This window comes from Arvicanthis niloticus, chromosome 8 (assembly GCF_011762505.2).
Source record: "Arvicanthis niloticus isolate mArvNil1 chromosome 8, mArvNil1.pat.X, whole genome shotgun sequence".
Classification (NCBI taxonomy): Eukaryota; Metazoa; Chordata; class Mammalia; order Rodentia; family Muridae; genus Arvicanthis; species Arvicanthis niloticus.
In genome coordinates this window covers 50,233,739-50,258,113 of record NC_047665.1, presented here as the reverse complement: position 1 = coordinate 50,258,113, position 24,375 = coordinate 50,233,739, and the positions used below count along the sequence as shown (strand labels likewise).

Genomic DNA, 24,375 nt, shown 5'->3' with positions numbered 1-24,375 from the left:
GTAGCTCAGAGCTATGGTCATTCTGTGCCCTTGCCTACCTCTACCCTAGAAACTAACCTGTGACAAAATTCTTACCCTCTATATATTTCTAGTTGTTGATGTGATAAACAGTCAGCACATAGATCTACCTGCGCCCCACACCGCCAAATGTGAATATCGTTTGTTGGTGAGGAGGATAAAAGGATGAAGTACCTTGGGCACAGGCAGGTACTTTAGGGTGGGTGATCAAAGACATGTTTGGACAGGTGCTAGTTGGCAGCAGTACCACATTCACAAGCACGATGGCCTGTGGAAATGTGATAGCGGTGGAGGAGGCTACAAAAGCTTGGGGAAGGCTGACCACTGGGGACATTCACATTCCGTTACTTTTTATGAAACTGTGACAGAGCTGCTGAACAAACAGGGCCATGAGCACATCGTCTGGAAGGCAAAAAACTGCACCACTCCCTGTGGTATTTTCTCTAAAACACGACACAGTGTGAAAGAAGGTGTGAGGAAGATCAGTGTGCAAATGGAAACATAAAAAGATATTCTTGAGGTTTTCCCACCTTCTGCCTAAATGGTTAAGGTGGTAAGGAAGGTGAGGCTTCCCTGTGAAGGACCAGCATCACCCGTGCACACAAACAACATGTCAATGGGAATGTGAGCTGTCAGTTCATTGGCTATTTCTTACTAATGGTTTTCTCCATATCTGATCACTGTCCTTACATCCTTTCAGCACACTGAGATTCTGGGTAATCAACTAGTTACAATGAGGAGATTTAATCTCTCTGAGACAGTACTTAAGTAGATAAGAAAGGGAGCCTCATCTATGTGTGTCTAGGCTTTAAATGTCTATTCCTTAGGGACAGTGTTTTGTGAAATTAGTGATGTCACTTTTAGAGGAGTTTCCTGGCCTTTTAGGTTTCTATGCACCTAATAGATTTGGATTTTTTTTTTTTTTTTAATTACAGACCAAAAGGCCTCAACAGTGTCTTGAATACTCAAAGATGAAATCATGCAATTTTTTTTTCCTAGTGCTAAACAGACAAGGGTAGATACAATTTAAAACATATTTGAGAAGTCTGGGGTGATGACTTAGTTTTAAAATGCTTGCATTAAATGGACCTGAGTTCAAATCTTAGACCCACATTATAAAGGAGTCCAGGTCAAGTATACACACTTGAAATACCAGCACCTAAGACGAGAATCTTAGGGACTCAACCACCAGCCACCCTAGTGCGCTTGGCAAGTTCCAAGCCAGTGAGATATCTGAAGAACAAGACCTTGTCTACATGGGCACATCTATAGTTGTATACATACATATACGTACACAAATATATCAGATAGCATACCCTTTTACAGTTTAAAGGAGCCAGAGGAATAAAGATGCTTACTGTCAAGAATGATGGTCAAGAGTTACCTAGGAACCATGTGGTGGACGAAGAATGCTCTACAGGTTGACCTCTGACCTAGACACATGTACACTTATTCAGTATTCTCCTCCCCCCACCAATCATAAGTAAGTGAATGCAGTTCTAAAAATTAAACTTTAGAAGGAATAAACCTGGGATTTGTTTTTATTTTGCAAACATCTTCCCCTGTGGCACCCAGATGTTTTCATTGTCCAGCCTCATATCACTCTTCACCCTTGGTCAGGCTCCTGTTGAACCACCTTCTCTTTTATGGAGTCGTCATACTTTTGCATGTTGAGATTTTCATCTGCAATATTCTATGGGTCATCCACCATCCATGTGGCAGAGACTGTGTCCTAGTCCTGGTCCCTTCCAAGACCTTTCAGACTCCATGGGTGTGAGGACCTTCCTACATCTTCCTCTTCTTGCTCTATACTTCTGTTATGTCTTCTGTAAGCAGCTGTGCTAGGGAATAGCTTCACTAATGACCCTCTTGGGGCAACACACTGTCACATATGCCAATGCTGTCACTTCTGACTATGAACAGAAAAATGCTGAAACTGGAGTCCTCTAACTATCAGCCGTACGCATTTCAACAGAAGTTACAACAGTTAAATGAATACTTTCTCAGGATAAAGTTTAGTCATTGTTTTTTTGATGAAAGGCCTAGAAAGGTTAAGTGGACTTTGCTAATTGACAGAGTTATAGAATAAAAACAAAAAAAATCTGTAAGAATAAGCTACTTGTCACCTTTAGGAATGACATTTCTCAGAATCTTGAGCTATTAAAATGACCTAATTTTCATTTGTTGAATTTATGATGAAAGTAGATATTAGAAATATTGAATTACTATTTTAGTGTTTAACTTTAGTGTTAGATATTTTTGTTAGATTTGTTTGTTTTTTGAGACAGGGTCTCACTATGTAGCTCTGGGTCCTGGAATTCATTATATAGACCAGACTGGCCTCTAACTTTCAGAGTTCTGCTTACTTCTGCCTCCAAAATACTGGGATTAAATGCATGTGCCACTGTGCCCAACTTAACATCATTTTCTACAGCACCATTAAACTGTGTCGTTGCTTATTATTAACCTGTCTTGGGAAAAGTTTTCCATAACTTTGACAGCTATTTAAAGCAAAAAGCCTCTCTGCATTAGCTCTTTTCATTAAAGGAAGAGAGGGGAAACAATGCCCTTCCATCTCCCAAAGGAGACTTCAGATATTTTCTCATTAAGGGGGGAAAAAAACCCTTAAATGTGAATGTTGATGGTTTTATTACATAGGATAAGATGAATGATTTATTGGAGTGAAAAGCTTGTTTATAAATAACTTTATAAAATTAAATCAACAGTAAAAGTTCTAGTCAACCTTAAATCTTGAAACTCCCACAAAGAAAGAAATACCGTGGTCACGATGATAGAGCTAAGAGTCCTTGATCATTACAGAGAAGAAAGTAGAGTGCTCAGAGGGCAGTACCAGTCTCTTTCAGCATAAAACAACTAGCTATAATAAGAGTTTAATTAATCTGTGCTTTCAAGCCACTTGTTTTCCTCTGCCATGTTCTTAGATGAGAGAAGTAAAAATAAAGTGTCAGGGATTTTTGCATGCTCTGGGGAGTTAATCACTGGCAACTACAACTTTCTGGTTTCTTCTGCTGTATGTTGTCCTTGATAATTAAGACTCCAGTCTGAGATCATGGGACCGGTATTCTCCATCATTTGACTTGTTCTTTGGTGCAGTCAAGAGATGTTCCTGGTTTTCAGACTGTGCTTTGAACTGAGGAACCAGAACCTGAGCTTGTCATTTAAAAGTTCAGTGGGACAGCAAAGCTGCACCATTTGTCAGCTTGAGTGCTCACATGCTGCCCTCTGAAGGGAAGCACTTACTGGGCCAGAGTGAGGAAGTCAGGCTTAGTGTTGCTATGGTCTTTTTAGAAGGGTCAGCTCAAAACAAAAATTAGATAGTGTGTGAACAAATAGGCCATGTTCCAGTAAAACATTTCAACACCAGGCAAGATGGTCTTTGGCTGGTCCCTGTGAATCCCATTCCATTTACCAACTTGGCATCTACTGGCATAGACTGGCAGATTACAGGCCAGTAAACTAGCTAGATTTTTAGTATCTCTTGAAACTTGCCCGTCCCACCCCAACTCTCCCTAAAAATTTGGATTTTTTTTTTTTTTTTTTTTTTTTTTTTTTTTTGAGACAGGCTTTTATGTAGCCTAGGCTGATATCAAACTCAATGTGTAAAGAGGAAGGAACAAGTATCCAATTAAAGATCCTGGCACTTGATACCTTCATACCTCAGAAATGCACCTTTGATCCTTTTGTCTTGCTAATCTTGTGGATAGGGTGAGCTACTGTAACTGCAGATGTAAAGGCTTCTCTTTACTGTTGTGAGAAACTTAAAATCCCTTAAGGAGCTGAAGAGATGGCTCAGCAGTTAAGAGTATAGACAGCTCTTTCAGAAGACCTGAGTTTGGTTCCCAACACCCATGTTGGGCAGCTTGAAACCTTCTGTAACTCCAGGGGGATCTGACACCTGTGTTCTTCTACATTCAGAGACACAGACACACATGCACACACTTCTTTTAAAAACTGTTTTGATGAAGTCATTAAATTGAGCCATTTAAATATATACTTTGAAGTGAACCAATAAGATCTATACTTCTAAGTGCCATTAGAAGGAAAAAACTCAAAGCACTCCAAAATCATTGTTTAGATGTACTATCTATCTACCTTACTGATAAAGGTCCTGTGACAATTTATATGCCATGACCTATCCTCTGTTTCTCTTTTGTGCTCTGTGGGTATGTTGACATCTTTTCAGTTTTTTTTTTTTTTTTTATCTCTAACAGTATAATGGTTAATTTTAATGGTTTCCATATTTGACATTGTTTTGATCTTGTTTTTACTTTGTTCCCTGCTTTCTGCATTCTTCCCCACCCCCATCCTTCCCTTTTCTTCATCCCATTCTTAATTGTTGTGTTGTTCTCTATGTGTCTCTCCTATTTGTGTCCTTCCTGTCTGTCGGCTTGGTATATTCTCCTTTTTTCTTGTCCCCACCCTCTTGCTGCTTGTAGCCCCACAGGCTGTGGACACTGGCCGAGCAGGTAGGGGACTTTTCTGTTCATCACACCAGCATACACCCACCTCCTACCTCCTGCTATTCCAGCTTCCAGCACTGAGACAAGCTGAAAGTATAGTGAAGACATTGACAAGTGGTTTGTAGGCCTGTGGCTTGGGTACCACCTACAGTAGCACCACCCAGAGGGTGTGTCACCATGAGTGTGATCATCTGTCCCTGACTGATTGGGTCTACTTCCATTGCCCATTATCCCCCACTTCGCTGTTCTGTGCCTTGTTGATTTTTAGTTGACCTCATTTGGTTATGAGTCTCATATTGCTCATTTCATCAGATAGTGTTTCTCCATCTGCTGCTCTGTAACACAGCTGCATTGAATAATTATGGAAGAAGATGGAAAGAACATTGTAGGTCACTGTCACTCTGAGCATTCACATCTTACTTGCTTGTGTTTCCTCTTCCTGCTCACAGTGGTGGGACCCCAGTGATGACTGTCCCTAAGTGTTGCAACAAAAAGGTGGTGATTTGTTTTGTTTTAGACAGGGTCTCACTATGTAGTCCTACCTGGCCTGGAACTCAAAAGTACCCACTTGCATCTGCCCTGCACTAGGATTAAAAGCATATACCACCGTACCCAATGAAGCTGTTAGTGTTTTTATTCTTATATTTAAACACATTGTGGTACAAAATTGAGATTCTTAAGGAAATATGGTACAGTTAAGTAAATTCTGAAGGGTGTAACTTCCCCACCCCTCTTACAAGTCTATTGTGTTTGCCATGTTTTTCAACCTTCTTATTGTATTGCTATATTATATGTAAAATATTATATCATCTCAATAATACATACTTTCCCTGAGCAGGAGCCATTGGTCAGAAGTCAGCCCAGCATATTTTTAGAAGACCTTTATGATGCCAACATGAGATGTCTGGACTGCTGTATTAAAGCTCAAAGTACTTACTGCTCAGCTGATTTAGAGAAGTAAAGAACCTCTCTGACTTATGTCACAGACAAAAATAACCATCTGAGGCTAGAGGCACAAACGGGATTAAAAAGAACAAAATAATTATCTCTTGTATCTTCCTCCTCAATCTGTCAGCTCCTGTCATGCTTATACTTCAGTATCTTAAGGTCTAAAAATAGCCTTTCTGAATGCATGTAGTGAAAATTTCTGAGCAAAAGACACTTCATATCCTGACAACCCACTTTTGCAGCCAAACTTTTCCTAGTAAAACATGTTGTATTCCTCCCTTCATTCTTATTATACATGCATAGCTAGGGTCAAGCTTTATGAAGGACTTGTGTGGTCCTAAGGTGTTCCTTTGGGAATTCAGATGATCAAATCATATGTTAGAAGGCTACATGGAGAGAGATAGTTTTAGCAACATTAGTCTTTGGGGTTGGTTGTTCAGCTTAAAGTTTTTACCAAACAAGTGCCTACCAGTTTGTAGAGGGTATATACACAGCTTCTTTCCATGCACACAGGTTAACCACACTGTGTTGTTTGCAGGGGACGTCTGGACCTGACCCTACCACTGTTTATGTTGACATGAGAGCCCTGAGACATGACAGGTATGGGTTCTCTCTTCTTTCCTCCCTTCCTCCATTGTTGGTGATCCAGCAAGTATGTGTCCAAGTTAATGAAAAGATGAAAGTAGCCATCTTTACTTGTTTAAACTATTATTATATGGAGAAAGTGCATGGCTGGGAACGTTGGCTAAAACTTTACAGATAAAAACTTGCCTATACAAGACTTATGGTATGACTAGAAGTGTCTAAAAGTAGTGGCCATCTCAGGTCCCATTTTTCATGTGAATATATGTCAACATTCCAGCTACATTTCTACAACAGGAGGTGTATACAGCTGGACCATATGTTGATGTTTTTATGAAACAAAGTAGAAGTGAACTTATCTTTTCTGCAAAGCTACTGAACAGATTTTTAAGTGGGATTATTGGTGTATGACCATTTGTATTTTTATGTATATTATGTCTCAATAAGGCAAGGTAGGGGGCCACAAAAGGTAAGACCTTTTGGAGAAAGCCCAGCCTTGACTAGAAAAATCTATTGAGATGTCCAAGAGGGAAGGAAAAATGTTGTTATTTTACATCAATTCTCCCCCATTGAAATGGTTTGTGTTCTGCTTGGTGACCATGGAGATGCCCCAACATTGCTGTTGTGAGAACATGGGAAGCAGTATGTACCCCGGCCAAGGAAACAGGGAACACTTCAGAAACAGGAACCATTTTCTGCGCAGACTGACAAGGGGTCCCAATTTGGTGGCCAGGTGGAACGTGCCACCTCCAGGAGACCAGGGTAGTCATCATTCCCTACTCCCACAAGGCTGTGTGCACACTTACCCAATATTGGTCTGTATCAGGAGCCTTCTTTGATTGGTACAATTTGCCATCAAAAGTGATACGCTGCTAAGTAGTTTGTAGAGGTAGGGGACACTGCTCATGCCCTGAAGTTCATGGAATGGGAGATAAAATATCAGCTGCACCAATCAAAAGCCAGCAGCACTCTTGTACATGGCCAGCCTGGCCTGCATGACTCTGTGTTAGACTCTCACCTGATCACAGATATTTGAGGCTGTGTCATTGAAGTCCTTTACATGGCGGCTGGGGACCAATAAAAATAACATTCCCCTCACCACTGTCCTCCACAGAATCAGGTTCTGGATGCTCAGAGTTCAATCTGGAGCACTTTCTAGACTCAGGAACAGCATTAGAATGACAAATGTGAGGGTCTCCAAGTGGGAGCTTCTGCATCTGAATTCAAATCCACTTAACTATAAACCTTACTAAAAAATAATGAATGTCTTGTTTGTATAACTTACTGAAAGAGTGCCTGTGCTAGTGGCCCTCCAGCAATTCTGCCCTTGGGGTGACGTCCCAAATCCAGAAAGAGCAGAAAATCCAGAAAATCTCAGTGCATTGCAATTGCATGATTATAATTCCTGGATTATAAGTATCTGGGCAATAAGGGAAGGCCTAAAATTGGATTTGGGAATTTTCTTTTGAGAAAAAGACAGTCTCAAGAACTGTCTTAATTTGTTGATCTTTTACCCATTATTTGTCTTTACTATGACAAATCTTTGTACTGCAAGGGCAGGGTGTGGGGACACTGCTATGAAGTGAGGGTCTGCATGGTAATATGATGGTGAGTGATCCATATTCACCATCATATCAGTCCTGAACTGCTGGAAAGAGCAGGAGGCCTGTGTCGAAGATGAGTCCTTTGCAATCAGTCAATTCTGTGATCTTAACTAAGGCCTTCTGAATGAAGCTTATGTCCTAATTTCGAGTCAGTAGTAATAGTCTTCCTGGTGTAGGCTGCTTTGCACATTAAAATAACTAGAAAGAGACATGACAGTGAGTTGTGTACTAGAAATTGCTCCAGGGTAGTGTGTCATTCATTAAACTTCACTGGATAATGTCATCAGTTGTGATCATAAATGATCTTGCCCTTGATGGACTGCTAGGCCACAGCTCCTCCTGCATGGGCTACCATAAAGTGAGGGGTTGTGTCACCAGGCCTCCCATCAGCATGGTAGACTGACCCAGGTACCATCTTAGAGCTTGGACATGATGTAGTGCAGTTTCCCTGAAATAACCTGCCCAGTTCTCTTCTATAGTAGAAAAAAAACTGAGAACTATTCCTGAGCCATCAGAGTATCTCCTGGGATCTTACCCCTCCACCTTCATCCCCCAGGTCTGCTTCAGGCCTTTACAGTCTGCTTAGTCTGGTAGAGGTACCTGCTTCTCTTTCTCTGCCCCAGCAGCTCTTCCCATAGTGTGGGGCTGAGAGATACTTGTTTCGCTCCATGACTCTGCAACTCACTCTCCTTAAATTTCCACCGCAGGATGTGGGTGAGTGCTTGAGACACTTAAGTTGATCGCCTAAGGTCAGACCCTCCTCCACTTTATTTTTTCAAGATGATAGGTGTTTACAGTATTCCTGCTTGTTTGGCCTTCTGTGTAAATCTGTCAGTGGAGGTCCACCTTCCTGGTATCCAGATACACTGACAGCCCCATCCGCATCCTCTGGAACCTCCTATGATAGGTGTTCTCCAATGAGTTTTTTTCTCATAGCTTTTTGAGAAGCCGAGTCTGTCATTCTCAACTCAAATACTGTATCCTCCACACTGAAGCCACTTCTTCCCAGAAGAAAATAATACCCAGGTTTTACATCTTCAGCATTACTTTTGACCTTGATTGAGAAATGTAAAATATACTTTGTATTGCAGCTTCTGTGATATAAGGGTTCCAGGTTCAGACAGGTCTGAGTCAAGATTTCCCTGCTTATGACCCTAGAACAAGGTGTTAGCTCTGGGGTCTCAATTTCCCTCTGCTTAGCATGGGCACAATAAAGTGAGTCTTTGCAGGTACCTGTAATAGCTAGAGGAAAAATGAACTCTGAGGCTCTTAGAGTTTGAAACTTGAAACTTGCTGGGAGCCTTGGTGTAGAGAGAAGGTGGAGATTCTAGTAGTGATGCAAGTTTTCCCTAGAGAGGCCTAGTATCTCAGTCCACAGCACCCTGATGTGCTTCCCTCAGAGAAGATGCAAGGCCAACATCTGGAAGGCAGTGAGACAGAGTTCTGACAGTGTTGATCCTCTCAGTCTTCTGGTGTTCCTATGAAAGTAGGGTAGTAGCTTTCTCATTACACCTATGTGAGGATGTGTCATAAAGATTAATTACTTTACCAATTGATTTAATGGGACATTCACTTGGGAGTGTCAAGATACCTGCCCAATTATCACTTAATTAACCTGGGGAAGCTTAGTTTGTCAGTATGTATGCACTGAAGGAAGAGGACAGATAGGTGTGAGCTAGCTCAGAGATTGAGATCAAGATCTCAGTAGGCCCACCCTCCCTTTAGAAGCAAGAAATTAAGTAGATTCATTAACCACTTCTGCTTGGATTTGTGCCTCTGTTTTTAATACCTATTTTACTCTTTTCTATCCCCAATGTTAGGGATTTGGTAATCTGTGTTTGTAGCCGGGTTGCCATGGAGAACATTTCTGCCTCAAATAATGAGGATACATATTCCTCCAGTTTTTAGAATAAATTTAGTTCTCACATATACAAGAGAAAATGTTTAGGGGCTATTTGAGAGTTGTTATTAATTTTTAAAGGTATTGTTTACTGTGTATTTATTAAAAATGAATTCATAGTTACTTGATCTCTTTCAGTTTGATCTTTTCTTAAGCACTCAAATTATTTCATCTTTAGGTAGAAAAGAAGAAACATTTCTCAGTCATGTGAAGACACAGTTTTAGTGGATTGCCAGATCTTAACCCAGTATTAGTATGAAGATCTACAGTAGGAATTTGTTTGCTCCTCCATGGAGTGTAACCTGAAGTCATGACTAAAGGGTGTGGTGAAAGCAGCATGAATTCTAGGGCTTCGGATGTAGGTCAGTTAGAGCATTTGCTTACCTTAACAGGTAAGAAACTCTGTGTTCCATCCCTAGCACTGTATAAACTGGAGACAGTGCCCCATGCCAGTAACCCCAGCATTGAGGAGGTAGATGTAGGGAGACCAGAAAATCAGCTACATAACAAGTTTAATGTTAGTTTTTGGCTTCATGAGATCCAGCCTGGGAGGAAGGCAGGCAGGAAGGAATGAAAGAAAAGCATAGATTCTAGATTAATTGCAACCTAATGAATAGCTGGATATCAAGATTTCCAAGAGCAGTGGACAGAGAAAAAGGCATCTCAGTGGTCTTATGTTGGTCAGCAGTGGGATAGGAGAAGCCAGGATAAAATCAAAGACATTTATTTGCCCAGGGACTCTCTACTAGCTTGGGCCCTGGCATGCATGATGTGAGTGACATGAGTTCTGCATGTGCATGTGGTATGATGTAGGCATGCTGTACTTGTGCACATAAGCTCATGTATGCTAGTGGGTATAGTGTGTTGAAAATGGAAAAGCATCGGGTAGTATGTTATCCATGAGGTACATATATGTGCCAATGATTGTAAAATGGTGCTACAAGCAGATGAGGACTTCCATATGTGTAAGGAGGTGTGTGTGTGTGGGGGGGTTCTCATTAGTATGTTGGGAGTATTGTGTGTGTTGCATACACACAGGTGTGTTCTGTGTATGTATGTACACATGCTAACATGAATCTTTGCTTTTGTGGTTTATATGCCAATGTTCCTAAATATTTTCCCAAGTACATTCCAGGATTTGGGGGGAAGAGTTGGGTTCTCCTGTCTTGACCACAAGACCTTAGTCTTGTCAACTTTCTGTGGCCTGTGGCCCTCCCAGATAGAAGCTTGGCCATGGGTGCCGCACATTCATTTTTACTAGACATTAACCTCTGACAGATGGCTGTCACACTGCTCTGTGTGTACCATTCTTGACCTGCTCCCTGAGGTCCTATTGTTCCTCTGTCAAAAGTGACTGACAGGTACCTTGAGATTAGATGAGATTTTTAATTTTTATTATTAGTTTTTTTCTCCTTTCTTTCAGCTTTGAGTCTCTTCAGACAGGGGGAGTCTTTAAACTCACTAAACAGTATGTTAGGATGTGGTCACAGGAACATATGATTTTTCTGATTAACAAGTATTTGAAACTATATTCTGAAGTATCCTTGAAAATCAGTTAACTGTCTTCCAGAGAGAAAACTAAAAGACATTTGCCTTTTGTAGACTCTCCTGCATGGGTAATTTGATGAGAATTTGTATTTTTCATTTCTGAGGTGAGCCCCAGTCTTTCATGGAGCTTGCTTCCAAACCCTTTTCTTAGTGGCCTGTGAAAGATGTGTTGTTAACATTTCTCACCCTCTTCAAATATCCCCTGAACTAACCATATATGGAAGGAAAATGCTACTACTGGTGGAGCCATGTAGCACCGGTGATGAGGCTGTGCTCCTTTTTAAAAGACCTCAGCCAAGTTCTGAATGTGGAGCTCTTTCCCACTCTCGAGCTAGCTCACCTCTCCTTGGTCATTTATCAAGGATTTAACCTTATAAATCAGTTCTAAAGGAAAAGGTACTAGTAATTGCCACCAGCCTGTGTAACTCAGACTGCAATAAAGGTCCTGGATGGACACATGATGTCCTTAGTTCATTGACCTTGCACAGTAGCCTGGCAGTGTCAGTACGTTTCCTCAAGGTGAGGATGGCTATGCAAAGCTCATGCCTTCCCTAATGAACTTAGTTCAGAGTCACTGTGTAGAATACTAATGTTGACAATGATGTCAGATCACCTTGTTTGTAGTTGTGTGCTTCCTTCGTTTGTTCACTAAATTAGCTTTGATGTATGCCCCACTGCCTCTTCTATCTGATTTTTCCCCCTCCCATGGCCCATGCAACTTCTTTATCAGGTATGTAGGATTGGGGGCCTTATGTATTCTGGGCCTTAGAGGAATATGGAGATAAAGCTCAGAAAGGGAAGATCTCTTATAATATGATGTTGCCCTAACCTCAAATCTGCTCCTAGCTCTTTTTTTTTCCCCCAAGTACAGGTCCACCCTGTGTTTTCTGTTCACGTGCTTGCCAACACTCAATTTTTCTTTGTTTTGTGTAAATAAAAATTGTCAAAAGGTAGGGCATGATGACATATGTTTATATTATCAGCTCTGAGAAGCTGGAGCTTTCTGGCCAGCTAGCCACACCTACTTAGCAAGTATTAGGCCAGTGAAATTGTCTGTCTAAATAATATAAAGTAGAAGGCATTGACCTCTGGCCTCCATCAAACCCCTACACACACACACACACACACACACACACACACACACACACGTGAAGAAGGAAAATGGGCAATGAAGATCACAAAGTCTGAAAGATGGAGCCCTGGGAAGGACAATGAGCCAGCTCAGGTTGTGGTCAGCCAAGGTCTTCTGAGCAGTTCTCCAGATGAGCTTACCATTAACTATGCGTTAGACCCAAACCGTTTTCCTTCTGGAGAGGATTTTCACTGTTTCTCAGCTCAGGCACTCCTAGTTTAGCAGACCAGGTGTGGCTATTGAACCCAGAGACTCTGTGTTCCTCAGCATGTTGTCTACACTCAAGCATAACTATACCAGTTGTAGGCTTAAAGGTCACTCCTGGACACCCTCATGGTTTAGGATGCCCTTTAATGCCCATTCTTTCCCTTTGAGTACAGAGGCATCTTTCTAATTGTCTTGTAGAAAGAGCAAATGTGGTTCCATATCCTTTCTCTGTGGCCATTACTGATGTGTTCTTGCCATTGGTCCTTGCCAGGGCATTATTGCCTCTGCTATCACTAGCCCTCTCTGGGACTTCCACCTTTACAGTACAATAGTACTAACAATTAACTTACATTAATAGCCTGTCAAGCCCAAGCCATGTGGCCAAAGTGGCGTGATCCAAAAAGCCTACTGAGTAGTGTGTGCTTCTACTTACAGAGTCCGGCTGGTAGAAAGGGGGTCTCCTCACAGCTTACCTCTGATGGAGTCTGGAAAAGTAAGTATTAAAAGTGTTAAAGTCTCATCCCAGCATAAAGGTGAGTAAGGATGATGATGCTTTAAGGATGATGTGAAGAAATGTGCTCTCAGAGATTATGTATTGAAGATACTGTTTCAGGATGATTTGACTCTGAGTACAGAAAATCAATAATGGTGTTTTGAACATTGTTTTTTTTTTATTTTTAAATAACAAAGCTATGTTGCCTTGGAACAACTAGAAGTCTAAATACTACCTATCTCTCTATGGACTCTGTTCTGAGAGATTGCCAAGGTTTTAATGTGACTGTTCCAATTTAATTATTAGTTCCATGTTCCAGCCCTCAGGAGGGGAAAAGACTTTCAGAACCTTGAGAAGGTTTTCATACTGCCTTATACTTAAATACCATTGGCTGCTACTTAGTTATCTGTTCATACCTAAGCAAGCAAAGGTTGTGAACTATTCTATTGATTCTTGTTATCCAAGTGGTCTAGTTAAAAATTAGGATATTACCCTAAAGAAGTATGTGGATAGTGGTTCTCGGTGATCAGCTAGGTGTTTAGTTTCTGTCATATTGCTACAGTCTTCACAGAACTAAAAAGTGTATTTAAACTTACATGTATTTTTTTTCCTTTTTGACCCAAATGACCATTCATTCTCCATTTGATGTAGTTCTATTTCTAAGTTTATTTTATTTGTGAATATATATGTGGTATGCATGCCCAAATTCATATTCCCCCCCCCCCCCGCACACACACACAAACACACACACACCAGCCAGAGCAGGATATGGGGTTGGGTTCCTTCCTTTGTCTTTCACTCTCTGTATATTGCTTTTAGACAGGGTCTTCACTTAAGTAGAATCCACCACATTTTTGACTAGGTTGATTAAGCAGAGAGCTGTTAGGATCCACCTGTCTCTCTTCCCCAAGGCTGGGGTCTCAGGTATGCACAACCATGCATAGCTTTTTGTGTGGGTGCTGGGGATTTAAACTCATGACCTTATGCTTGCAGGGCTAACATTCATACTCACTGAGTCATCTCCTCAGGCCCTGGAGACACTTATAAAAGAGCATTGTTGTATAGGCCTTTTGGAATCTGTTATGTCCATAACCATAAGTCCTATCCCTTAATGAAGTGGTTCTTGGGGTAGGAAGGTAATAAACACCACCCCAACACAGTTGCAGGGCCTGTTAGGTACAGACACCAGGGCATCACCCTTCAGGTGCAATCTGACTGCTCTAAGATGACATGAGTTTCTACCAAAGAGTGTCTTGCCTTAGCTTGACTATTGAATGTTAAATAAGACCTGCCTCAGTTCAGAAAACTTGAGATTTTAGAGTGGATCTTTGAGCTCTTTGCAATGTGATACAGTATTGCTAGGTTCAATGTACATGGGTAGGAAGGACTTAATATCAGTGTCTACATATAAGTGATTCCACCCATAGGAATGGGTCCTGTAGGACATAAACATGCAAATATAGTGGAGAAGAGAAAATAGCAGGACAGGTGTTCCTATCAAAACCCACTTTTACTTCTACCAACCACAAAAACATCCTCTATTGAATCATTTGCCACGAATCATCTGGAGATTGGTTCCATTTAGTCCACACACATCCCTGCAAACTTCCTCTGCAATTCCTCAAGTTCAGGTTGATTCTGGCCCTGCCTCCTTCCTTAGTTTCTATATGCCATGCTGTTAAATCAGTGTAGGCAAATTCCTATTTTACACATCAAACTGTGTGAAATGTTGCATCATTCAATATGGGTTTTGTTTCAGAATTCCCTTTTAAATGGTCAGATCTGGACATTTTTTGGTTTTGAGATATGATTGACAACCAGATTTCTGAATTTTAAAGTCCCTCTGCCCTAGATTGTAGATTTATAGAGCACTGGTAGCAAGAACACTCTTTGGTAATGGCACACACTTAACTTCATGCCATGATGCTCTTCAAATGGACTTTGGAAAGGAAATGGCCACTTGGCATTGAGGCAAGATTGCCAAGGGGGAGAGTGTTGGATGCCTGCCTGCCTGTCTTTTAAGCCACAATCAGAAATTGTCTCCTCTTTTTTTCTCAGATACTTCCTGGGGTCCGGATCATTATTGCCAACCCAGAAACAAAGGGCCCACTGGGGGACTCCCACCTTGGAGAGGTGAGTCACATAGAGCCTTCTGGGAGATGTGTCCTCTGAGCCTGTTTTTGCTTTGGCACCTACTATTATCCACAGCTCATGCTGCTCACATGAGGCAAGTCATGGTGTCCAGGGAGGAGCTAGAGTTGTGTTTTAAAGCTCAATATTATAGAGTGACATACCCCAAAGGACACAGAAGACATGCTCATCAGAGAATTCCAACAGCACAGCAAGTCTGATCTCTGCAGGTTCACTCTGGAGAGTGTTCTCATGAGCCTTCTCTGTTTCTAGGAACTCATCAGGAGTTCTCCTGTAGGAACTCATAAGGAAATTATTGAAACCTACAGAGTGAACAGAGCTCCACCTAGCACAATGGCCATGAAACTCAAAAGCCTAAGATTTTCAAAGTGGTGATGAGATGTGTATTTCAGACCCAAGAACAAAGAGTGGTGCTTTATGTTACTGGTGATGACATCCTTCCCAATGGGTTCCCTGTTATTTGGTTCCCTCATGTTGTTGGTAAGGTATAACTGGAGGGAAGTAGCTCATCATGTTTCCAAGCCTAAGTTTTTCAGCATTGACATCAGCAGAATCCTGATGCCACCCATTTGGTGAGGTCAAGTGTTACACCTTGTTCTTTCTCTTGTTCTTTCCACTGATAAGATTTCTCTCAGAAGGTAGAGGGAATGACACAGCCCAAGTCTCACCTTTCCCTCCAGTTATTCTGCCTATGCCTTGGCTGTCCAGCCTAGGATACCTTTATGTGATCATATCTGCATTCTCTACCCTACATGTCACCAGCAGTAGAACAGTATCAGCCTACCCAGGAGCATTTCCCACAGAGCATGTAGGTAGACACAGGACTCATGATCAAGTCCTAACCACTTCTACTTACTCTCCACATCCCTTTTTTGTCTGGCTATTTTATGACCCTTGTTTAAATCTTGTGATTATATAAAATGATATGAACTAGGTTAATCAGGTGTTACTTACAATCAAAATTCTGTCCCCTCTCAGGTAAATATATATATATTTTAGGTAATATATATATATATTTTACTCCAACTTGATTGAACTATAATTGGCAAAGTACATGAGTCAAGGTGTACACATAATATTTTTGATGTACTAGTAGTTTTATGCATTGTAAAATGACTTACATTCAAGGAAATCAATACACCTATCGCCTCATAAAATTACCTTTTCTGTGTATGGTGAGAAAATTTAAGTTCTTTTGCCAAATTTCAAGCCAAAAGAGCACAATCTCTTCTCCCAGAAGTCCTTCATCATCTAAATGAAGACTAATGGCCTTCAGCCAACATTTCCCCCATCCCCTCCCCACCCTCAGGCACCAGGGAAAGCTTATCTCTCTGCTTTCTAAGAGCACAACCTTTCAGAGTCCACAGAAGAGATTAGGTGGTATGTGCCTTGCCCTGACTTCTATTTCCTGTTGTTAGGAATAGCAAGCTTCCAGTTCCCCTTTTAAGACTGAATTATATGACATTGTATGTATTTTAAGACTGAATTATATGACATTGTATTAGTTAACTTGTCTTGTTGCTGTGACAAGAACAAAATAAGGAAGAGTTTATTTTGGCTTATGGTCCTAGGGTACAGTCCATCATGGCAGGGGGCATCATGATGTCAGGAGCTCAAGGCTGTTGGTCACATTGCATCTACAGTCATAAGTGGAGTGGGAACAATAGTGTTCAGCTAGCTTTTTCTTTTTTTTCTTTTTGTAGTCTAGAATAAAGTCTAAAGAGTGGAACTACCCACATTCAGGTGGTTCTTCCCACCTCAGTTAACCTAATCAAGGAAATCCCTCACAGATGTGCCCAGAGACTTATCTCCAACATAATTCTAGATTATCCCAAGTTGACAGCCAACATAATCTGTCACAGTTGCTTAGCAAGGAAATATTGTATACTAGAGAACAGAAAACAGTTGTCACCACCTCATCTGATGTTCCCTTCTATCTGTGTGGTACTTTTTAATTATTTCAGCAGGTGCTTAGTAAATGTTTGCTAGGATCCAGGTACTAATCTAGAGTTTTGGGATACAATGGTAAACAGTACCGATAAAGTTCCCACTTCAAGGTACTCAGCCATATTTCAGTGTTAGTAAAATAACAAATATCCAATCTCAGAATGCCTGTGTTGGAAACAGTATTACCTGAAAGCCCTCCTCATGGGCCTGGCCCTGTGTATCAACATCACTACATGCATTGTGCAGATGTCTTTGGAATTGTGTTGACTCCATATTTCCCTGGGCCTTTCATGTGATCCACCTTATCCACAGCTATTGCTTTGCACTTGTGTCAGCCTCTACCTAACTGTTCTGCTGCAGACCCCACATTCATCTGCCTGTCCTTTCTGTTGACTTTGCCCCTTCTCTGTACTTTTGTGTTATTCGATCATAGTCTGCTTCAAAAGGTATCTAGCCAAGTGAAAGGGAAAAGCACAGCCTTAAAGCTTTGAGCATTTTCCCAGTTGCTCTTAGAAATGACCATCACATTTGAAAAACTATAAGGAAACTCATACAACTTTGTTCACTTTTAAAATCTTCCTGTAATCTGTTTAATGAAATTTCAGAATGGCTTATTTGGTTGCATGGCTGTAGCCTATTTTTATATAGTACTTTTATTGTAGAGAACTTTGTGAGTGTCTGTACTCCCCATCCCTACCCCACCAACCCAGACAGTTGGTCGAAACCACCATTTTCTTGTATTCAGACCTAACCAAGGAAGCCTTAGCCATTGTGGAAAGCAAGCTGCTGTGTAGTAGAGAGTTAGCTTCTCTTCCCTAGAGCAGGCTGAGTGGACAGAGTAGATCATGCACAATGATGTTTCATTCTGTCCATAGATCTGGGTCCACAGTGCCCACAATGCCAGTGGCTATTTTACCATTTATGGAGATGAATCTCTCCAGTCTGATCATTTCAACTCCCGGTTGAGTTTTGGAGACACCCAGACCATCTGGGCACGAACAGGCTATCTGGGCTTCCTGCGGAGAACTGAGCTCACAGACGCAAATGGAGGTGAGTCCAGGCTGAAAGATGCTACACATTGGACCAACACTGAAAATGGCCTTGAGGCTTGAGAGCCTCACCATTGCTTGCCATTACTGCTCTGAAAGTGCCTGACATTGAAGCGAAAGAGACAAGTAGGGACTAGGTATTTACCATGTAAACATAAGACCTAAGTTTAATTCCCAGTACTCACCTATGTGCTTCTTATGATCTTAGCACTAAAAGTTAGCTCCCTGGTCCATCTAGCCAAACAACCTAGACAGATTGGACAGAGGTTGAATTCTATGACAGACCCTTTTCAGCAAACAAGGTGAATAGCAACCAAGGAAAATATCTGAAGCTAATTTCTGACTTCCACACTCATGTACATATACATAAATGTGTACACCCTATACAACAAGTACACATGACCATGTACACACAGGCAGGTAAGATATAAATGTAGTAGACAGAGCTGTGCATATATTTTTCTTTGTCTTTCTTCTGCAAAGGTAAAGCTAAACAAGAGCTCAACACTCCCTATGGTGAAGTGTGCTTAATGCCTTCATAAATTCCAGGGGTTGTATGCTTGTCCCTACGAGGACCACTCCTATGACATTTGGAAAGGCGTAGTCCCAAGTCTCTGGGCCCTAATGACCAACAACTGGCCCTTCCTGCTCCCATTGCTTAGGACATAGCCCTGTGTCTAGCAGTAGTATACTCTGTTGCTACCTTCCTGTGCCTCCATATAGAACCACTTTGGGGTATTTCATGAAGCCAAGACACCAAAGCATACTCACAAGCCTTGGGGATGGCTCAGTGGCAGAGTCAATACCTGAGGGTCACATGTCACAAAAAATAAATTTTCAATATGTATTCCAATAACTGGGGAGATAGTTCATTTGGTAAAGTATTGACTATGCAAGAAGGAAGACCTGAGTTCAGATCTCCAGTACTCAAGTAAAACGCCATGTACAACCACACACACATCTGTAATCCCAGAACAAGAAAGGCAAAATAGGTGGATTCCTGAAGCTCACAGGCCAGCTAACCTAAACAAATTGGTGAGCTTCAGTTTCAGTGAGAGACTCTGTTTCACAAAGCAGAAAACAACAGAGGGAATATATCCTATGTTGACACATGAGCAGGTGCACCCACTGTTGGACTCTAAGTATCCAAAACCAAGGGATGCGCTCCTCCAGAGAACCCACAGGCAGGTCTCGTTGTAATAACATGAGGTTTATTGATACTGGTGTACCAGGACTCTCCTGTATACAGACAAAAGAGAGTCCTGAATCAGAGTTGGGGTCGTTTATATGCCAATATTCACAAGGCTCATAAAGGCAGTTTTACCTCTTAATAACTACAAAACCTTATTTTAACATCCATTCCCAAGCTTGGTTTCCTTCCCAGTCTTCGTCCTTATTTACATCTGTATCTCACTCCCAATTTACATTCTTTTAAGTGACTGTTCACCCAGGTGTTTTATTGCCTCTATCTTGGGTCCTTTGTTCTTTTGAAATGTTAGTTCAAGTCCCTGGGATGCACCCCAGAGGCAGCTAACACTTGAGTGTAAATTGAAACTCTGAACCTAAGAATCTTTCATGTTGAGACCTAAAATTTCATTTTTACATTTATTCTCACACCACAAACACATGAAAAAATAACTGCCCTGAATATTCATTTCTGATTGTTTCATAGTCTTTTCTCACCTCTCTGCTTTACCATACACTTCTAGAGTCATGGGAAGACCAAAATCCTGGACAGAAGAGATTCTAGACTTTGATGATGAGGCTTCCTAAATCACCTAACACACCTGCTAACCTGAGTCTTGCATTTAGGGGATAGAACATGGTAGTGTGGCAGTTTCATGATGGGTAGTCACAGGCTCAATCAAGGATGTAAAGTTCAAAGTTGTAAAAGAGGAGGATATCAGTTTACAGCCCTCAAGGAAAACCTGTAGAATCCTGCCTAGCTAAGCCCCAGGGAACTGGGCAGCAGAGTGAGGTTGCTGTCATCACCTCATTGTTCCCCCCCCCCCCCCCATGATAGCATGAACCAACACCCTGGCGAGAAAACAAAGCTCTATTGTTAGGAGAAGCAAGTAAATAGAAGTCTCCTAGTCTTCCTTGTCTGCTTAAATTAGGAAAGGTTTATGTGCTAACTAAACTAGTACATTTGGCAAGCCTTGTGTTTAAGGAAGAGATCCTGCCTCAGGGTAGGAGATGGAGAACAGCTGAGGAACTTGTGAGTTCAACCCCATGAAGCTCAGACTTTTAAGTGTCCACTGGTGATAGCTCCATTGTTGATTGCTAAGTCCCTTGGTTACTGATGGAGATGTGATCTTGTCTGATGGTAGAAGCTGGTCCAAAAGAAGATTGACTTACTCCCAGTGGACAAAGTCAGAAATTAGGCAGGCTAGGATAAAAAGTGAAAAGACTTGGGAGGGTGATGGAGAGGCATGTTGTATAACTGTGTGAAAGCATCATAATACAACTTACTATTTTGTATAATTAATATATATCCATACAGAATATCTGAGAAAAGCCAGGTATGACCTTATCACCAGTAACTGAGATGCTGAGAAGGATCCCGGAGGCTTGCTAGCCAACCTAGCTGACTTACTGAATTTCTGGGCTCCAAGTCCAGTGGGAGATCATGTCTCATAAAATGATGGAGAGTGATAGAGGAAAATACCTGACATTGACCTGTGGCCTCCACATATGTGTGCGCACATGCACACACACACACATAACACACACACACACACACACACACTAGAGAAGAAAAAAAAAAAAAAACCTAACAGAGAACCTGGTGGTTAGACATCCAGCCTCTAGGAGGATAAAAAGAAGGTCTAAGCCTGAGGCAGCTGACACTCCCCAGGAGAAAGGAGCCAACCATCCCTAGATCTGGATCTCCTTTCCTTGTTTATGTCACTCTGGAGAAAATAGAATAAAGCAAAGGTCTTCACTGTTTTTTGGTTTCTTCTCCAACAGAGCGCCATGATGCCCTCTACGTGGTGGGGGCACTGGATGAAGCCATGGAGCTGCGGGGCATGAGGTACCACCCCATAGACATAGAGACTTCCGTCATCAGAGCCCACAAAAGCGTCACAGAATGGTAAGAGGATGGGGAGGCACTGTCTGTTCTGGTGTAAGAAGCCTAGTTATTGATCACAGGATGTGGAGGAATCGCCCTAAGACAAGGCACTGGACTGGGTGGAGTGTCTCTTCAAGGTAAGCCTTCCTCGGGGCTAAGGACAATACAGGAAAGAACTATTCTGTTAGGACATCTCAGGTGACTGGAAGCCAGAGAGTTTTTGCCTGAATAGTGTTTCCAGGAAGTCAAGTTGTTATTTTCTTCAATTATATAGGTGTAAAGTTTATTTTAGCCCTCTGTACTCTGTTTTCACAAATTAAAACAACAAACAAAACACACATGCCTTCCACTAATACATGGTAATATACTTCCATGGGAAAAGTAAATATGTAACAGCATTGTTTTGGTTGGGCTTACTGGATACGTGTGTCAGGTAAATGCTTCAATGAAATCAAAGCCTGAGCCACAAGGCCCTGTACACAGTGGCCTCAAAGTGGGATGTTAGTTCTTATTCTTCCAGAGGTAAGAATTGTCTTCAGTCTGAGCCCATGTCAATGCATGTATAAGTGCCAATGACAAGCAGGTCTCCACCCATGAACTCACTTGTGCTCCCTGTGTTTGGGAAAAGGAGGGAGGCTAGAGCAAGTCACCAGTCTCTGCTCATGGCAGCCACAGACTTGCTTAGCACCTTCATGCTGTGTTTCAGAATGAAGTGACTCCATGCTTTTCAGTGTAGGTTCACTCACTTGATGACAGAAAAGGTGTTTACCCACTAAACACCCTCCTGACAAGAGAGCCTGATGTGACCAATCTTAGTCTTCGGCCACAACCTGTAAGGGAAGCACCTGCAGGTATATAGCTTTGAGTAGTGTACAGACCTTAGTTCTGATTGTTCATTCTTCTAAAGGGTTTCCAAACACAGGCTCAGACATACTGCCATTTATTGAACCTGAATAATACAGGTAGATTTATTTACTTGTTTGTTTGTTTTTGTGGTGCTAGACTTTAGAACGTACATGCTAGACAGATGTTTTGTAACAGTCCTGACTCTGATTGTTAAGCTCTTGGCAAAGAACCTGAGATCCTGTTTGCATGTACATGTTCTGTCTTCACATTGTTCTAGGCCCTTATCAACACATGCTTCCAGGGCTTGTGTCAGAGTGCTTGTCTGGCATGCCCAAGGCCCTGAGTTCTCCCTCTGGGTTTGTATCCTAAGCATCACTAGGACAAAAGCTCCAGTTGCCAGAGTTTTCTCCTTACTGTGGATGGATGGCAGAAGTGCAAAAGACAGTAAAAAAAAAAAAAAAAAAAAAAACTCTTGATACTTGACACAGGACCCAGCTGACCTCATTTTGTACCAGTGTGGCTATAAATTTTATCTGCAGCCTCAGTTTAGTTGCCTTTAGATGAATTTCCCTCAAGATGAGTGCTGAGGGGCCTCCCTCTGGGATTTTATCCTAAGTGTTACTAGGATTACCTACTATGTGGCTCCTTGATATGGTGGTCAGACAGGGCCCCCAATTTATTTGTTTTGTAGAAGCCCAGGAGGGAGAAATTGATGAATCAGGGGATTTGGTTCTGATGGACCCAGGACTTCTGGGAACTGTCCAGTCACAGATGTTCTCTCTTCCTTACCAACCCACATGTTCTCTAAGTTGCCTGCCACTGAGAAACCCCATGTCAAAGACAAAACCATCTCCACATTGCCAAATGCAAGCCTTAGGTTTTTATTGCTATGAAGAGATACTATGACCACAGCAACACTTATAAAGGAAACCATTTCATTGGGGCTTACTGTTCAGAGTCTTAGTCCATTATTGTCACGGTAGAAAGCATAGAGGCACACAGGCAGACATGGCACTGGAGGGGTAGCTAAGAGGTTTACATGTGGATCCATAGGCAGCAGGAAAAACAATGAGCCATTAGATCTGGCTTGACTTTTGAGACCTCTAAGCCCACCCTCGAGTGACACACATCCTCTACCAAGGCCAAATCTCTTAATAGTGCCATTCCATATGGGTTTATGGGGGCCATTTTTATTCAAACCGCTACACCAGCCAAATTCATTTCTTAACAGGGGACTTGCTTATTGATACAGCCCCCTTAGAAAGCTGTGATGGTTAGAAGGTCTCTAATCCTTATCTCACTCTTTCTGATAAACCCTGGAATGACAGCAAATCTCACATTCCACACACTGTGGATGGCTGAGCTGTGCCTAGTACTTCAGGACAGTGTCATGTACTTCAGATGTCATAATACCATTTGACCCAAATTTTCTGGGAGATGTATTTGATCACTGATATCACAGATACAACAATGTATCATGGAGGCCATGCGAACCCATATTCCAGTGTCACAGGGCTTCAAGGGAATGAAGTGTCAGCATATCTTAGAAATCACTTTTAAAACTTCTCAGAGGGATGCAAGAGTCACAAGCAACACCCTGCTTAATGCTCTCTGTAATTCTTCCTTTCATCATAATACATGTGTATTGATACTGAATAGAATTTGCATTATTTTCTAATACACTTAGTCTCATGTTTGTAGAAAAAATAGTGTCTAAGCACATCCCATCCCATGCTAGGATAGAGGTTGTTAGACAGGCAGGGGAGAGCTGATGGGATTGGTTCTGAATTTGGTGCCCTTCATGTTTCCCCTTCTTACCAGGAACTTTCTGGTTTATCCATACAGTTCCTTCTACCTTTCAGCACTCTGGTTTCTATATCCAAGCAGATCTGTCTGCCAGAGCTTGTGAATATCAGGATCTTTAATCAGTCCTAAAAGCCAATGTCACAAGGTTAATAGAGTTTACAATGGTAAAGCACTGGGTTTATGTTTCCAGCAATTAGCTAGAGTAAGTACTCAGGAGGCTTTCCACCAAATAAACACTTGCTGTATGAATTAGTTGCTGCTGTTTTACTGTTGTCTCCAAACTCAGTACTTGGAGACAGAACTGCTAATCATGCCCATGTGTCAGCTTGTCATGCTGTTTGACTGGAGATAGACTCAATAGCTCTGCCCTCCATGTGTCTTATCCCCTGGAGCCAGTCCAGGCACATCTCTAGTCTGGCAATGGCAGTTACATCAGAACAACCCAGAATATTCTAGCACTTGTATAGCCTCTGCTGGTATCACCCTACTCACACACATTAACCAGGTTCCATATTGAGCTTCAGACCAAGGACCAGAAAGTGGGAGGTATTGGCTGAGAGTACTTCCTGCTGCCACTCAAACTCCTGCAG

The 24,375-nt window shown here is 41.7% G+C and overlaps 1 protein-coding gene across 7 annotated transcripts in view; it reads left to right on the top strand.

Annotated features, from left to right (window-relative positions):
* The window catches only part of Dip2c (disco interacting protein 2 homolog C), a 395,546-nt gene that overhangs the window by 367,707 nt on the left and 3,464 nt on the right, over positions 1-24,375 (top strand). For 3 of the 7 annotated variants that reach the window (XM_076939382.1, XM_034510935.3, XM_076939383.1), the window contains 6 exons: positions 4,476-4,505; positions 5,986-6,047; positions 12,856-12,913; positions 14,972-15,046; positions 17,887-18,061; positions 21,031-21,154. In XM_076939382.1, coding sequence (XP_076795497.1) covers positions 4,476-4,505; positions 5,986-6,047; positions 12,856-12,913; positions 14,972-15,046; positions 17,887-18,061; positions 21,031-21,154 — 524 coding nt within the window. Of the gene's footprint in view, positions 1-4,475; positions 4,506-5,985; positions 6,048-12,855; positions 12,914-14,971; positions 15,047-15,316; positions 17,864-17,886; positions 18,062-21,030; positions 21,155-24,375 lie in introns of those variants that run through there. The other 4 variants (XM_034510936.3, XM_034510937.3, XM_034510938.3 and 1 more) reach the window with 2 other exon arrangements.